Here is a 16,842-nt window from a genome sequence, read left to right as displayed (position 1 = left end):
CTGTTTCAACACAAATGTGATGTTGTGTGTCATGTTGTGTTACATGCTGCCTTTTCAATGTATTTAAATTCACTGCAGAGGCTCAGCTACAGCACACCTGCAGCTTCAGTGATTTCTAGCAGCACCGTGTTTCTGAAAGTAGCCAATCAAACCTTGGCCTGCTCCACAAACCTCTCCTACTATCCAGACCCTGAGTTTACCAGCTTTGCAGCCACGAGGACAGGGAAAGACGTCCACATCACCATACAGGTAATGTTTCTTTAATCACACGTGCTCAAACGTGTGACATCAGTTCATGAAAGGTCAGCCTTTGTTTTTCTTCATGTAGAAAAAGGCAGACAAGCTGCAGATGATGATAGAAGAGTTATCAGTGTGGGGCGTTCAAGGCAATAAGACACACCAGTGCATCATGGAAGCCAAAGAAACCAGTAACGACACTGACTCTTTCACCTGTGAAATTCAAAGCCCGCCCAAACCCGACTTTCAGAAGCTATTGGTAAATCTTTCTCTCATGCTATTCCAAGCTGGACAAGATGATGTATAATGCTCATTTATTGTGGTAATGGGTAAAAACATTGTAATAGTTTAGTGCAGTAATGTGCTCAGGTGAGGATGCTTTCACATAGACTCACCCACCACTTCATTAGGGACACCTGTTAACGTACTCATTAGCGCAATTGTCTAACCAGTACGATAATGGCAGAAACTCCATGCATGTAGGCAGGTAGACATGGTCGAGACAACCTGCTTCAAACTGAGCATCAGAATGGAGAAGAAAGGTGATGTAAGTGACTTTGAAGGTGGTCTCAGTGTTTCAGGGACTACTGATTTTCCCACAACCATCTCTGAGGTTTGCAGAGAATAATCTGAGAAAGAGAAAATATCCAGTAACAGCAGTTCTCTGGGTAGAAAATACCTTGTTGATGTCAGAGGAGAGTGGCCAGATCTTTGAGTTGATAGAAAGGCGACAGTAACACAGTGCAACCAAGTTATGCAGAAGAGCATCTCTGAAAGTACATGTCAAACCCTGAAGTGGTTGGGTTACAACAGCAGAGGACCAGACTGGGTGCCACTCCTGTCAGCTAAGAACAGGAAACTGAAGCAACAGTTTGCACAGACTCAATAAATTGGACAGGATAAGAACGGAAAACATTGTTTGGATTGATGAGTCCTGATTTCTGCTACGTCATTCAGATGATATGGTCACAATTGGTGTAAAACAACATGGAAGCATGGATCCATGCTGCCTTGTATCGATGGTTCAGACTGGTACTGGTGGTGTAATGTTGTCTGGGACATTTTCTTGGCACACTTTGGGCTCCTTAGTACCAGCTGAGCATCATCAGAGACTGCCTGCTGGTAGCTCCTGACTGTACCTGATCTTCTGATGGCTGCTTCCAGCAAGATGATGTTCAATGTCACAAAGGTCAGATCATCTCAAACTGGTTTTTGAACATGACAGTGAGTTCACTGCATTCAAACAGCATCCACAGCAACCAGATCTCAATCCAGTAAAGCATCTCTGGGATGTGGTGGAAGGAGAGATTCAGATAATGCACGTGCAAGAATGCAGCAACTGTGTGATGCTATCAGTTCAACATTGACTCTGAGGAATGTGTCAAACACCTTGCTGATATGCCACAAAGAATTAAAGGCAAACAGGAGTCCAATAACTAGCAAGGTGTAACTAATGAAGTGGTCATGAGTTGGTTTATCCCTGGTTGGATAAGAACACCTAAAGCCTTTTCCCAGTACTGTGTATTTTATCCTGCATGATCATTACTAACAGTTTGTGTGATGATTTTTCTTTCACAGATAAAATATGGCGACATATCTGTCTCACTGGACCTTGGAGCTGAGTTTCAGTATTTGCTGATGCTGATCCCTGTTCTCCTACTGATACCCTGCATTGTTGTTGGTAAGAATACAGAGTAGTGCTGAGCCAGGCTAAAAAAAAAAGATGCACAGGTCGAGTCTCTAACAACCACATCATTTCTCTGCTTTGTGTGCTGTTCTATACATTTCAGTGGTGGGGTTTCTCTACCAAAGACAACAGCACAGGTTCACTGATAAGATGAACAAGTTTATAGAAGACATGGAGCTCAACATCAGGAATGACATCAGACAAGGTCAGTCACAAAATCGGCATCATTCTGATGTAGGACGGCCGATTAGTGAGCGCAGATTCTCGTTTGGGACTTTTTGGTTTGTCATTTCTGAGAAACAGTGGTTAGCTCACGATGGTTACAGTAAATTTAACACTGGCCAACAACTGGGTAAACCACAGATTACACTGTTTAAATGTTATAGTTAAAAGAAGTGCATGTGTACTCCCTGCAGAAAACACAGATAAGAAAAATGAGCCTCAGATGTTAATGCGCATGAGAATTATTACTGTTAGCTGCAGAAAGGTTTATCTAACAGAAGAGTTTTTCCACTGTTGTGCAACATTAAAGGGAAGCAACATCTGTGTAAAGAGTCATCGCACCAAAAAAAAGTTACCACAGAGGATAAAGCACCGTTCTAATTAGTCAGGGTTGTTTTAGAAATGACTGCTGTGGACAGATGAAATTTAAATTGAGCTACAAAAGTGTGTTTGTAGAGCGGTGAAACATGGAAATACACCAATTAAAGGTTGTGTACCAGCCCACAGGGCAGGAGAGACTGCACAAGGATGAAAAAAGAAGACAGATTGTATTTATGTAAATATGAGCAAATTCTGCAAGTAAATGACTGAAAAGAACAATGAACTGAATCAGATTTCAAAATCTATCAGAAACTTGCTGTAAAAGTTTGGAATGGTGCTCAGTCCCTTCACTTGAGCATCTGTGAAAATTTAATGGTAGATCATAACTTTCAAAAAGGCCTAAAAATATCTCAGAACCTGAAGTGAAAGCAGTGTGGGTGGATACATACAAATCCAAGTCTGAAAAAGTTTGGGAGGCTGCATGAAATGTAGATAAAGATTTCTAAATCTCATGAATCCATATTTTATTTGCAGTAGAATATAGAAGACATGAAATGTGTAAACTGAGAATGTTTACCATTCCAAGAAAAGAAATAAGGTCATTTAGAATTTGATGGCAGCAACACATCTCAAAGGTTAGGACAGGGTCGTGTTTCCCACCTCCCTCTTATTTTAACAGCAGTCTGTAAATGTGTGCGAACTGTGGAGAGACGTTTATGGACTTTTAGGAGAGGAATTGTGTCCTATTCTTGCCTGATAAAGGATTCTAGCTGCTCAAAAGTCCTGGGTTGTCTTTTTCATTTCATGATGCTCTAAATGTTTTCAGTTGGTGAAAGCTCTGGACTGCAAGCAGGCCATTTCAGCACCTGGACTTTTCTACCTCAGAGCCATGCTGCTATAATGGCTTTTGAGCATTGTCAGCTGAAATTTGCAAAAGTCATTGTCTGGATGGGAGCACATGTTCCTCTATGCCTTTCAGCATCAGTGGTGCATTTCCAGATGTGTAAGCTGCCAGTTCCATAGACACTAATGCACCTCCACATTATCAGAGATGCAGGCTTTTGAACTGGTAACTGTTACAGTCCCTCTCCTCTTTTGTCTGGAGGATGCAGCCTCAATATATTTCAGAAAGAATTTCAAATTTCAAACATATCAGTATTTTTCTCTTACAATATAAAGCACACTGAAGTGACTGCTGTTGTGATTTGGCACTGTATAAATAAAATTAAATTGAACTGGATTCATCTGACCACAGAGCAGTTTCCCACTTTACCTGAGTCCAGTTTGAATGAGCTTTGTTTGATGGAGCTTTACCTGCATGTGTGGATGGCACCGCAGACTGTGTTCCCAGACACTGATTTCTGGGCACGTTCCTGAGCCCGTGCAGTGATTCTCATGACAGAATCGTGCCTATTTTTAATGCAGTGCTCCATGAGGGCCCACCATCACAGGAATCCAACACTGATTGTTCTGCCTTGGTCCTTGCACACAGAGATTTCTCCAGATTCTCAGAATCCGTTGATGATAATATTTACTGTACATGACATTTTATGTTGATAAAATTGTTCCACAATCTGCAGACGCAGTTTTTTTGTAGACTGGTGAATCCTTACTTCTCAGGAACTCTGTGTTTATGCTTTAGTTTTGGTTAAGATAACATTTTCCAAAGGAAGCATGGCTGGAAATGGACCATTTTTCAAAAGCTGACATACTTAGTCATTTATGTCAAGTGGCTGTAGTTCAGAAGGTAGAGCAGGTCATTTGCTAACCGGAAGGTCAGTTGTTTGATTCCACAGTTCTCCAGTCTGCATGCCAATGTATTCTTGGGATACTTGCCCAGAAACCTTGGCTGCAGTATCTGGGCAAGATACCCCAGGTTACTCTCTGATGTGTTCATTGGAGTGTGAATGAAGGCATGTCGCATATAGTGCTTTGAGTAGAGTAGAGTAGAGTAGAGTAGAGTAAGAACAATCCATTTACCATTTGAAATTGCTGACAAATGAAATTTAAAAAAAAACAATTAAGTGGCATCTATGAAAATATTTGCATCATTTAGGGTTCTTACTGTAATCTGTTGAACACTGTCCCCCTGGGTACATTTGCATCTTGTTCTTGCAAATGATCAGATGATATTTGATAAGTGCCTCAGCTTCATCAGACACCGGCTTGTATTTTACCGTTTCACTATCTTCAGTTTGCTTAACGTCGCACATGTGTAGTTCCTGTTTATGGCTTTTGTCAGACACCACAAATAAGGCTGATGGTAAAGCAGAAAGGCATTAAAGGATCCACTCATGCATGGCCAGGTTTGTATTAATCAGTGAGTTGCAACACTATGTTCAACATTTTCACTACCTCTTTTTATTTGTGACCTGGAAGCTCATTCCTGCTTCACAAGTTAGCTTTTCAGCTGATGCCAAAGACATCCATGCTTTATGCTTTGTGCAGTTAGCCTACAGTCTATCAAATCAGCTTCACTGAGGTGTCTTCCGCAGGTTTTGTGGAGTTGCAGACAGAAAACGTTGATCTACTGGAAAATGTTGGAGCCATTCCTTTCCTGGACTTCAAGCACTTTGCCTCCAGAATCTTTTTTCCTGAGGTAAATGAAGCTGGAAAGAAAACAAATGTCCATATGTGACAAACCTGTGCTGTGAATTGTGAAAAATACCCAATGCGTGGCAGATTATTAGAGCTGTGTTGTTGTTTTCCAGAATGAACCTTTGATGGAATCCTGTATCAAAGACATTGCTCAGGTATGTTTTGACACCATCTGTTGTTTGTAGATGTTTTTACAGGTTCATAAATCTAACTGACATAATGTTGTGTGACCTTTGAATCAGGATGGAGTTAAAATTCAGCTTGATGAGTGCTGCCAGGGTTTGTCCAAGCTGATCCAGGACCGGCTCTTCCTCACCTCCATGGTGCACGCTCTGGAGGACCAGAAGAGTTTCACCATCAAGGACAAGTCAGTTTGGGATGTTGTATTGTATGTGACTGTCTCATACATGCATCCGATACAATCGGGTCCCTACAATTTTTGCAATTTTGCCTCAAATCAGACAATCAAGATTTGATTAAAAAGAATGAATGCACTGGCCAGCTCAGCAACACCAAAAGGCCTGAAAGAGCACAGAAGACCACTTGATGATAGCAGAATTCTTCAAACATGAAGCCAAGTCAAGAACTGGCTCAAGGGGCCAGGTTTACCACTGTCAGAGTGTAAAATCAAGAGATGCCTTCATGAATAAAAAGAGTGCAAATTACTGGTTAGACTCAAGAATAGGAAGCCCAGATTAGACTTTGCCCAAAAACATCTAAAAGGTCCTGCACAGTCATGGAAAGAAACAAAACAAAACAAAACCACAAACCTCTTTGCACAGATGAAACCAAGATTAATTTGTACCAGAATGATGGGAAGAGAAATGTATACCACATTATCTGTCAGACATGGTGGAGGCAGTGTTATGGCATGTGTATGGCTGCCAGTGGAATTGGGTCACTAGTGTTTATTGATGATGGGACTGATGACAGGGCTCTGCCCTCTGCTCAGGTTCAGACAAATGCTGCAAATGCTGCAAAACTGATAAGTGTATAATGACCCAAAGCATCCTACACAATGGGACATTTTTCAGTGGCTAAGTCAGTCACCTAATCAGTACTTTTTAGTTATTAAATACAAAAGTGAAGGCAGCAAAACCCACAAACAAGCAGCAACTGAAGGCGGCTGCAGCAAAAACGTGGAAGAGCCTCTCCAGGGAGGAAACACAGTATTTGGTGATATCCATGAGTTTTAGGCTTTAAGCAGTTATTGACTGCAAAGGACTTTAATCCAAGTATTAAAACAGTCTTTATATTTAAAATGTTATATTGTACAATTACTTTTGAGCCTTATGGACCTAACTGTATGTTTAAAACATTTGTTCACAGTGCATTTATAGTTTTAATCTATTCAGTTTTGTGTTTGGTTTTGTTGTATTTCTTTTTTTATCCTGCTCCCGTGTCACTGTTTTTCCTTTGTGTTTTTTTTTTTTCTTAATTTTCAGTCTTTTGTTAATTACTTATTTGTGTCACTTCTTTTTCACTTTTTTTCTTTGATTGTTTTAAATCTGTTCTACATTGTCTGGTACTTGAACTCATGTGACCTATCATGCTGTTACCTACTCCTTTGTTTGCTGTTCCAGATGTGCAGTGGCATCTCTGCTCACCGTAGCACTTCACAGCAACTTGTTATACCTGACAGAGGTGATGGAGGTTCTGCTGAAGGATTTGATGCAGAAGAGCAGCAACGCTCAGCCCAAACTGTTGCTCCGACGCACTGAGTCCATAGTGGAGAAGCTGCTCACCAACTGGATGTCCATTTGCCTCTACGGCTTCCTTCGGGTCTGTTGCTCTTAAAAATTCACTTATATTGTATTTTAATGCATTGGCAATTATTTGATAGCAAAGCCTGGGGTCCTCAACGTATTGTAAGATAAAGATCCTGCAATACTTGAGAGGTAAAGACCCTTCAATAATTACAGAGAGCAATCAGACAACCCCCTATGAGCAACCACTTGGCAACAGTGGGAAGGGAAAACTCCCTTTTAACAGGAAGAAACCTGATCCAGCCCTAACTATAAGCTTTATCATAAAGGAACATTTTAAGCCTAATCTTAAAAATAGAGAGGGTGTCTGTCTCCTGAATCCAAACTGGGAGCTGGTTCCACAGAAGAGGGGCCTGAAAGCTGAAGCTATTACTCCCATTCTATTTTTAAGTGTCCTAGGAACCACAAGTAAGCCAGCAGTCTGAGAGCGAAGTGCTCTATTGGGGTGACATGGTACTATGAGGTCTTTGAGATAAGATGGGGCCTGATTATTCAAGACCTTGTATGTGAGGAGAAGAATTTTAAATTATATTCTGAATTTAACACAATATAATTCTACAGACAAACTGATCAGTGCATGAATTACAATTCATCTGTTGCTGTTCTTTATTTGTAATGAGAGATGTCAGTTAGTGGGCATTTAGTGACCTACTTCTGCTGATGCAAGTGTATAATACGAGTGAGCCCTTTCTTCATTAGCTGCTGCTGCCTAAGCACACCAATACATTCTTGTAGTTGTTATTATGGATATGAAACATCTTACCTGTTATTCACTAGCAAGGACCCCAACTTGAATGCAAATGACAAGCATTTATTGATAAAGAGGCAACAAGCTAGATCAGCAGCAGATCCCCTGATAACTATGAGAGAGGAAAGTAGTTGGTGCAAGTAGTTATTTATAGAGATATGACCACAGACCACAACGGGAGTGCTCAGGGTGTGGTCTGGTTCCTGAACTTCAGTTCAGTTCTCTCCAGTAAGTTGTGCCATTACTTATTATTTACTACATGAAGATGTTCAACACAGCGTTGTTGTTCAATTATCCAAACTGTACAATGAAAACTGCAAAAGAACAGTGAGAAACAGAACATCAACTTCAAAGAAGGCTTAGAAGAGCTAAACTTAATAAACAGAACAGCCTAAAGAATAAGCACAATTGTTATCCAGTCAAAATGTAAACACATATGAACACTGGATGATGATGAACACCATGATTCATGTACCTCTTAAACTAGCATTCATTTTTCCAGTATATGAGGTGAACAGCTGCACACAAATTACAGTTCATGCACTGACACAGAGCGTATTTTATGTTTGGTGCTACTTAGCAAAGCTAAACAGAGCCGGTGAGCATGGCAGCTAACATGTATGGTTGCTTAGCATCAGAATATGCCGCGTTGACAGCATCACTTATTCTAAAGCATAATTTAAATATTTGTGATTTTTTTTTTTTTTTTTGTCAACAATGCAAAGCTACAAAAAAAAAGATCAGTAGAATTCATCCAAAAAACAAATGAAGGCACTGAAACAATGGGAGCAAATCTCATTAGGCTTGCTCTGTGATTTTCAGGCTGTGCATATCTCTGAAGCAACATCATGTTCTGACTGCACATCCGCTGCTCACAGGCTTCACCCACCCTTCACTAAAGGAAACGCTGCCATGGTTACAGGCACCAGCTCTGCATTAGTCTCTCTTATTTTTGTAACATTCTTAAGAAGCTGAGCAGCTTTTGTTGCTCTGTTACAAAGTCTAACGTGTTCATTTTTATTGATCTGTGTGTCTGTCAGCACAAATTCTTGCAGCATCTACACAGCATGTTGATGCTGGTTTATAAGTTCAGCTCAGTGGGAACCAGAAAAAATAAAAAAAGCTTCTTATTAAACCTCCCTGCTCTAAATTTAAATGTTTCTACAAGATACCACAGCTTCTGCATCTTGTTTGACCAACTGAGTTCCTGCTTGTGACTCTGCACAGGAAACCGTTGGCCAGCACCTATTTCTGATGGTGAGCGCCCTCACACAGCAGATTGCCAAAGGCCCAGTGGATTGTGTCACAGAGAGAGCTCTGTACACACTCAGCGAGGACTGGCTGCTGTGGCAGGCTCAGGACTTCAGCTCGCTGGTACGCAAACACACACAATCTTTGCATCACAGAGTGCATGCACACTGAGCCACTCCAACGTTTAATAAGCTCTGCTCTGACAGCGCATCACAAGTTTGGCAGTTGCACTTTTGCATGTGGAAGCAATCAGTACTTCCTTATTCTAGTTCTGTTTTTGCTCTGCTAGTTTGGTAAGCACAAAACTGTTTTAACTTGTTGCTGACATATGCAAACAATTATACACTCAAATTAAATATTCATTTTTGTATATATATATATTTTTTTTTATGCCTGATGTAAAGCCATTGACATGTTGGTGTGTGCATGTATTGGTGACAATGAGGATAAAGAAAAGCACATCAGCAGACAGACTACTTCCTGCACCCTGTATTAGAGGGGCCTTTTCTAGTACGCAGTGCAGTCTTAGAAACACTCTATTTGCTGCATGCTTTCAGGGTATCTTCATTAATTTCCTGAATGTTGCACAACAGGCAACTCTGAAACTGTACCTAAAACAACTGTTTTTAATAGTAGTGAATCAGACAACTAAATCTGCTGCTTAGAGATACAAAAAAATCATCTTTTTTTAAGGCTTCTGTTCTTAGGACCCAGTTTCTATGAATTTGGTAAACCAAGTGAAACTAAAAAATAGCACCCTGAAACTATGCATGTGGGAAATATTTGCATACTGTTAAACATAAGACTGAAAAGGAGACTGTTTTTCTTTGATGTGTTCACAGGGTGACATGAAACTAAATATAAACTCTTGACAAGCTGAGTGCACAGAGCTCCGAAGAGCTCCAAAGTTGATTTCGACAAAAGATGCGTGCACAGTGTCAAAGAGCTGACCCTGCACAACACCTCTGAGCTGTCTCAGATCCTGTTTAAGAAAGCATGCACTTACACTTCTGATTAAAACATCAAATTCTAGGAAGTGGAAGATCTGTGCCATGTGTAGATCAAACACACCAATAAACCCACTTTATGTTAGATAACGCTTTGTGGGACACACCCTACCTCAAAGTTGTGCACATGTTTGAGAAAACGCAGGTATTTGCTAGATCTGACTTATTTCTATTATTCACATTAGGTGTTGCTCTGCTTTCCTTGCTTAGCTTGAACTGGGTGGCATTTTTCTGTGCTTTTGCAGTGATTTGACACAATCTGCAAACTGAGAGAAACATGCAGCAGAAATTCATCTGCCTTCAAGCTCTCTTTTTAGATTTGCATCTCTCCTCTGCTCCACTCAACCTGCAGCACTCATTAACTTTTACTCAAATGTATTAAACCATTGCTTCACTAATTTCCATCCATTAGTTGGTGCATTAGCCACCAAAGTGTAAAAGAAAATAAGATGGAGATTAATGATAACAGCTTTCACTCCTATCTCTGCAAACAATCAAAGATGTTCACATATTGATGTACTTTAAGCAATGTTAAACAGCTTTTTTTTTTCCCCCGTTTGGTTACTTAATATCATCACCCTCCTAAAATAATGACCAAAGACAAACAAACAAAAAAAAAAAAAAAAGCTGAACCAAACATTGAAAAGATGATGATTTAGGCAAAAATAAAACTTTCATTATAAAATTATTCTAAGAGGGTGACAATATGAAAGTTTGCACCATGGAAAAATGAAGTTTGCAATTATGGGGTATTCTTTGTGGTTTTTGAGGTGCATGAATGCTAGCATCTGTGTGCATGTTGGTGTTCCAGCGTCTAACATGCACTGATATGCCTGCCACGATCTTCAGCTGCTGCTTGTTTGTGGGTTTCTCTAGTTTCAGTTTTGCGTGCTCTATTGGGTTGAAATTGAAGCTACAGAAGATCTCTTTGCCTTGAGAAACTCTCGGGTTGCTTTTGCAGTTTGCTTTGGGTCATTATCCGTTTGCACAGTGAAGCTGACCTGATCGGTTTTGCAGCATTTGTCTGAATCCAAGCAGAGAGTACAGTACACAATTCATCCTGCTGCTTCTCTCATACCAGCAGTCACATCATCAGCTAACACTAGTGATCTAGTTCCACTGGTAGCCATGTATGTCCATGCCATAACGCTGTCTCCACCATGTTTGAAGCTGATCTGGTATGCTTTGTATCATGAGCTCTTTCTCTCCTTCTCCACACGGAATACTGGACTGTGTGCAAGCAGGGATTAAACTCATGAATACAACAATGTGGGCTACAAATTTAAAGAGCTAACTGACTGATACCATCCAGAGTCCATCAGTTTTGCTGGTAATCAGGAAATGCAGTGACATGCTGATTGTGTCTCTTTTTCTGCTTACAGAAGCTCAAAGTGCTGTTTGCCGTGGGCACTGACGGGGAAGTGAGTGAGCCTCTGGAGGTCAACGCCCTCTCCTGTGATACAGTGGAACAGGTCAAAGAGAAAATTCTGTCCACCTTCAAGGCCAAGTTTGGTTTCCCCTACAACATTCCCCTAAGGGACGTTTGCATTCGTAAGTAACAGATCATTCAGGAGCATGTCTTAACAGATTTAGCCTGATTTAGCCTGATATACTATTAGATATATATATATATATATATATATATATATATATATATATATATATATATATATATATATATATATATATATATATATATATATATATATATATATATATATATATATATAGCCGGCTCTTTGAGCACTCTCTAGGATGATGATATTTCAAACTGACTCCTCAACATGTTGTGTGTTTCCCTGCAGAGTACGAGAAGAACGGCTCATTCGTTCCTCTTGAAGAAGTGGATGCAAGCTCAGAGGTTATCGGGGAGGTGACGATGCTCAACACGCTCAAACACTACAAGGTGAGAAACCAAAGTGAGAAAAAAATTTAAGTTAAAAATGTAAATTTTTTTTTCATCACTTTTATGCAGGAAGTCAGTTTGTGTTGTGTTGTTGAGCGGGTCACAGAGGATGCTGCAGAGGTGTAACTTAACAGAAACACGGCCAGTACAACATATACAATAATACAACAGCTACAAACATGGGGGGGCAGAGCAGAGCGTGTCAGCTGCCAGAGCTAAGTTAGCTGTCGGGTCTCCTCTCACTTTCAATAGTTTGTTCCTGTTTAATATAGAACAGATATTTTTAACATCCACAGGTTACTCTTACAGGAAAGAGCCACAGTTTCACATGCTGAAAAACCAAAAAGGCAGCGGGACGTTGTGGCCCAGCGCACACACTGGTACTGAAACCTCAGCACAGATGCACACTGTTTAGATCAGGGGCAGATGTCAGTGTGTCTGTGCTGAACCCCGGCACACTCTTGTTTTGAGAGTGAAATTTTCTTAAATTTGTTTTGAGAGTTAAATTTGTTTGAGAGTTAAATTTTCTTAAATTTTTTTACCATACATTTGCTCCTGGTTTGGACTTTCCTTTTGACAACAACAGAGAAGGCACATTTCATTTGAGCCAACAGAGGCAGACAAACAGAGGAAACGGGAAGCGCTTCTTCTCTATCGCTCTTTGTCATTACGGCTAATAGGATCAGAAGAGGATTTTTATACAAAGGGAAGAGACCTAGTGGAGGAAGAGTGGTTTTTAATGGCTTCATAACAGGATCATGGAGTCTGTTTGTGTGACGTCTCCATCATCCGTCAGTATCAGCTGCATTCGTGGTCTGATGCTGGCCAAATTACAAAGCCATAACACAACTTAAATAACTGGTTTACACATACAATAAAGAAAAAAAACAGCACACAAGTATAAACTCAAATATCTGGTGGAGTTGGTGGGTGATTGTGGTTCCTATTTTACATGGGAACTTACAGAGAAAACTCTGAAACTGATGTAAGCAGGTAAAGTGAACCAGTTTGTCCTCCTCTAGGTTGATGATGGCGGGACAATCAAAGTGCTCTCTAAGAAAACTCATCCTCCTCTGAGCCCGCAGGGAAGCCTGAAAGGTAAGAGATACTGAGCGCATCAGATGAAGAGAAAAGAGACGCATTCGCCTTTTCAGCAAGGGGGTTACAGGAGCTCAACAGTGTAGGGAGCTCAGGGTCTGGACATGTTCTCACAGCAGCACAGCAGTTACATTCTCACTGCTGTGAATACTCACTTTAGTATTGAACGTGCCGGAGTAGAGACAGCTGTGCTCTGTTCTCACACAACCTCACCCTGAAGGTTAAACGTCTCTTTAATAACCAATGTGAAAGCGCGTGACATTTCACCTGCACCACCCTTGGGTACTGCCTTGGAAAGGTCAGAGCTGGCATGTATGCATGAAAACAGCTTATGTCTATGCACTGATATTGATGTTATTAATAACTATAAAAACTATAAAACTGCCAGGGAAGCGCAGAGATGTGGTAATAAATATGGAAGCAGGGTTCTTCTCCTGGCTTTTTCCCGAGCTTCATCAGTGAATGGAACCAGCTCCATTAATCTGAGTTATTATAAATCAATATGGCACATATATTTTTAAAGATGGTGGTCAAGATTTCCACCACCCCATGAAAAAGTGAAAAAGGCTTACTCTGACATCTCTGGAGCTTGAAAAAAGGCGACTGGACTTCTTTTTGTTTCTTGAAGACGTTTCTCCTCTCATCCAAAAGGCTTCTTCAGTTCTCAAACCAAAGGGTGGAGAGACCCTGTATTTAAACCCCTGTGGGTGTAGTTCCTTGGAGGTGGTTGTGACCCACTACTGTTCATGTGCATAATCACATGTGCCATGGTGTGAAAGGAGGCGTGGGGCATTACAATCAGTAGTTTCAGATGAAACCAATTTGGGACTTGTTTCATGTGATCTATTGAGGTCACTGGAACAAAGGTGTGAATGGGGGGGGTCGAGACGTCTGGGGAGGTAGCTCAGGATCGGACTGTAAGCGTGGGAAGTCCTTCAAACCATCTGTCTTCCCAGTCCAAAATGTGAACGTTGGCATCCTCAAAAGAGTGCCCTTTGACCTTCAGATGCAGATGTACAGCTGAGTCTTGTCCTGTCGAGGTGGCTCTTTTCTGTTGTGCCATTTGTTTGTGAAGAGGCTGTTTGGACAGCATACACTACATTCCTTATCTTGTGTTTGGGGGTTTGTCCTTGGGATGACCAGTTTTTGCCTTAGAGTGTGGCCTGGTTTGAGGTATACTGAGATGTCATGCTTGGAGAAAATTCTTCTCTAATTTGTGTTTGACCTTCTTTCCTGTGCATCTTGGCTGATTTGATGAAAGCCCAGTTGGGATAACCACATGTTTTGAGAGCTTTCATTTGGTTTGAGAACTGAAGAAATCTTTTGGATGAGACGTGAAACGTCTTCAAGAAACAAAAAGAGGTCCAGTCGCCTTTTTTCAAGCTCCAGAGGGTACTGTGACCTACACAGACTTACTCTGACATGTTTAAATGGGCATAGCAGGCAAAATGTGCCATATAACTGGCTGCTGGCTTTACAGTAGACCGCATGAAGCTCTGTAGATTCACTGCTTTCAAAAGGAGTTGTTGCACTTGCGCTCTGGTACTAGCCTTGCCACTCTCATACTGTATGATAAGCTAATCGTGAGTCAAAAATGACAAAATAATTTCTGTTGATCACTGTTTGTTTGTTTTTTATCTAGATGATGAAAACTTCTCTGGAAAATACTTCCATCTGGTAAGAGACCATTTGTGTGTTGATTTTTTTGCAGAAATGAAAATAATCACTGTGATCATGCACTTGGATTCAGATTACAGAGGGCATGTTGTCTAATCTGCCGGCTGGTGTCTTCATGCAGATCGATCCTGATGTGGATGAGGATCAAAGAAAGAACCCGGAGAAGAAGAAGTTAAAGCTAAAGGAAGTGCACCTCACCAAGCTGCTCTCCACCAAGGCAGGAGGAACTATTTACACTTTGCTCATACAAACGGCCACTGACACAGAAGTGATATCAGGATCTGTCTCACATGGTTACCCACAACCACCAGCAGCAGATTCAGTGATCTTCCCCTTTTAGGTGTCAGAGAACTAGTTATGTGAGAGAGGGTGCATTATTACCATTTTTCTATTTGAAGGGAGGAAACACAAACTAAACTTGAAAAATCTCACACTATTTTTTTTTCTCAGCAGGAAAAAAATAATGAACCCTTCTTCAAAGAAGAGTTCAGGAAAATTAACTCTTCTCACCTGCTTATGAAATTCTCAAGCTGTCACGCACACGTACGGCTTGGACAGAGGATGTTGGCTCCATTTTAGACTTCCTCATGTGTAGAATGTGAAATATAAGATCAGAGGCTGGAGTTCACTCTTGATAAAGTCACAGTGGATGAAAACCTCCCCAAGCTTCCCAAGGTTGATAGGAACTGGATGACATTAATTTATTTAAAAACGTACTAAATAGGTTAATTACTGACTGCAGCCTCACAGGAAGTTTGCAGAATCTCTACAACAGATAGATAATCAAGATAATCATTAACTTCATCCTGTTTCATCTCATTGATTTTCCATCTTAAAACTTAGTAAAAGAAACCGATTAATCAAGAGAAACGAGTCCATTAACTGCTTGTGAAGAAGCTGAGAATGACATCATATTCTCTCTCTCTCTCTCTCTAAGGTGGCGGTGCATTCGTTTGTGGAGAAACTTTTCAGGTCTATCTGGGGCCTGACACTCAGCAGATCTCCGTTCGCCGTCAAGTACTTCTTTGACTTCTTGGACACTCAGGCAGAAAACATGAAGATCACTGACCCAGATGTCCTGCACATCTGGAAGACCAACAGGTGCATGAAAAGCAATCTGTGTGGACGCTGTTAAAAAAAAACTGCAATCTAAACATCAGTGAGCCCCGACCTTCAGCAAATGTCTTCATGGTTTTCTTCCTCTTATCACCAGTATGCCGCTGCGCTTCTGGATCAATATTCTGAAAAACCCTCAGTTTGTTTTTGACATGGAGAAGACTCCACATCTGGACGGCTGCCTGTCTGTCATCGCTCAGGCCTTCATGGACTCCTTCTCTCTGAGTGAGACCCAGCTGGGGAAGGTAAAGTATACATACATCCTTATTTACTGTTCCTGGGGAGGGGAGGGTTTCCTCTCTTTGTGAAAAATGCAATTCTTCATCTTAAAATGCCAAATCTAATACATTATTATGATAACTGTGTTTCAGTATGCACCAACCAACAAGCTTCTCTATGCCAAAGACATTCCCAAGTTCAAACAGGAAGTGAGGATGTACTACAAACAGATCAGAGATCAGTCGCCAGTCACAGACACAGAATTCAAGGATTTCCTGCATGAAGAGTCAGAGGTAAATCATTTTAGCACTGACATAAGAGGTTAGAGGGCTTTGGGAATCAGAGCAGTCTGCTAAAAACTGTTTTATTTTCAGAAACATGAAAATGAGTTCAATGAAGCCGCCGCCCTCAGAGAACTCTACAAATTCATCCAGCGATACTTCACAGAGGTCAGGTCTTTACTTTATCAGGTCCACTTCACACACTTTCTCCCTCATTCACTTTCCTTTTTGTCTTTATATTCATGTTTGTTCCCATCAGCTGTAGCTGATGAACTGCCAGTTGTGAGGTAAACTCATTAAGAGGGACACATTTCAGATCAGCCTTACTGAAGCTGGAGTGAACACAGCTCAGTGGATACAAACCATTAGGCAGGAGTCACATCAGCTGGTAAAACCCAGAGAAAACTGGTTACTGGTTATAAAAGACACAGCTCAAAAATATGAAGGAAACATTCAATTATTGCAGTATAACACAGTTATACAGTTAAACTTTGCAACTACTTGCAATTTGCAGACAGCAAAGAATTCAGTGCAGTCACCAACCTCCAGTTTTTCATGGTCTCACAGAGGCTGACGGCTTATTTTTCCTTGTGTGACTGAGGCCTAAAGAAACTCTCATAGGTCCTCATGAAGCCCTTACAGAGTCTGACAGTTTGGTCCGACTCTGTCAGCGTTCTCCTCGCACAAGGAGCAGATACCAGCCCTGCT

At 40.9% G+C, this 16,842-nt stretch overlaps 1 protein-coding gene across 1 annotated transcript in view; it reads left to right on the top strand.

The window, feature by feature from the left end:
• Nucleotides 1–16,842, top strand: part of plxnc1 (plexin C1) — a 31,752-nt gene that overhangs the window by 13,591 nt on the left and 1,319 nt on the right. The window contains exons 13-30 of the mRNA XM_030720345.1: nt 79–249; nt 329–496; nt 1,816–1,918; nt 2,028–2,129; nt 4,963–5,066; nt 5,179–5,220; nt 5,308–5,432; nt 6,649–6,847; nt 8,807–8,953; nt 11,220–11,388; nt 11,643–11,743; nt 12,766–12,841; nt 14,484–14,518; nt 14,640–14,735; nt 15,456–15,619; nt 15,732–15,879; nt 16,006–16,146; nt 16,228–16,302. Coding sequence (XP_030576205.1) covers nt 79–249; nt 329–496; nt 1,816–1,918; nt 2,028–2,129; nt 4,963–5,066; nt 5,179–5,220; nt 5,308–5,432; nt 6,649–6,847; nt 8,807–8,953; nt 11,220–11,388; nt 11,643–11,743; nt 12,766–12,841; nt 14,484–14,518; nt 14,640–14,735; nt 15,456–15,619; nt 15,732–15,879; nt 16,006–16,146; nt 16,228–16,302 — 2,166 coding nt within the window. The remainder of the gene's footprint in view (nt 1–78; nt 250–328; nt 497–1,815; nt 1,919–2,027; nt 2,130–4,962; nt 5,067–5,178; nt 5,221–5,307; nt 5,433–6,648; nt 6,848–8,806; nt 8,954–11,219; nt 11,389–11,642; nt 11,744–12,765; nt 12,842–14,483; nt 14,519–14,639; nt 14,736–15,455; nt 15,620–15,731; nt 15,880–16,005; nt 16,147–16,227; nt 16,303–16,842) is intronic.

This window comes from Archocentrus centrarchus, chromosome 23 (genome assembly GCF_007364275.1).
Source record: "Archocentrus centrarchus isolate MPI-CPG fArcCen1 chromosome 23, fArcCen1, whole genome shotgun sequence".
NCBI classification, from domain to species: domain Eukaryota; kingdom Metazoa; phylum Chordata; class Actinopteri; order Cichliformes; family Cichlidae; genus Archocentrus; species Archocentrus centrarchus.
The sequence above is the reverse complement of the archived record's forward strand: the minus strand, read 5'-3'. Positions and strand labels throughout refer to the sequence as shown.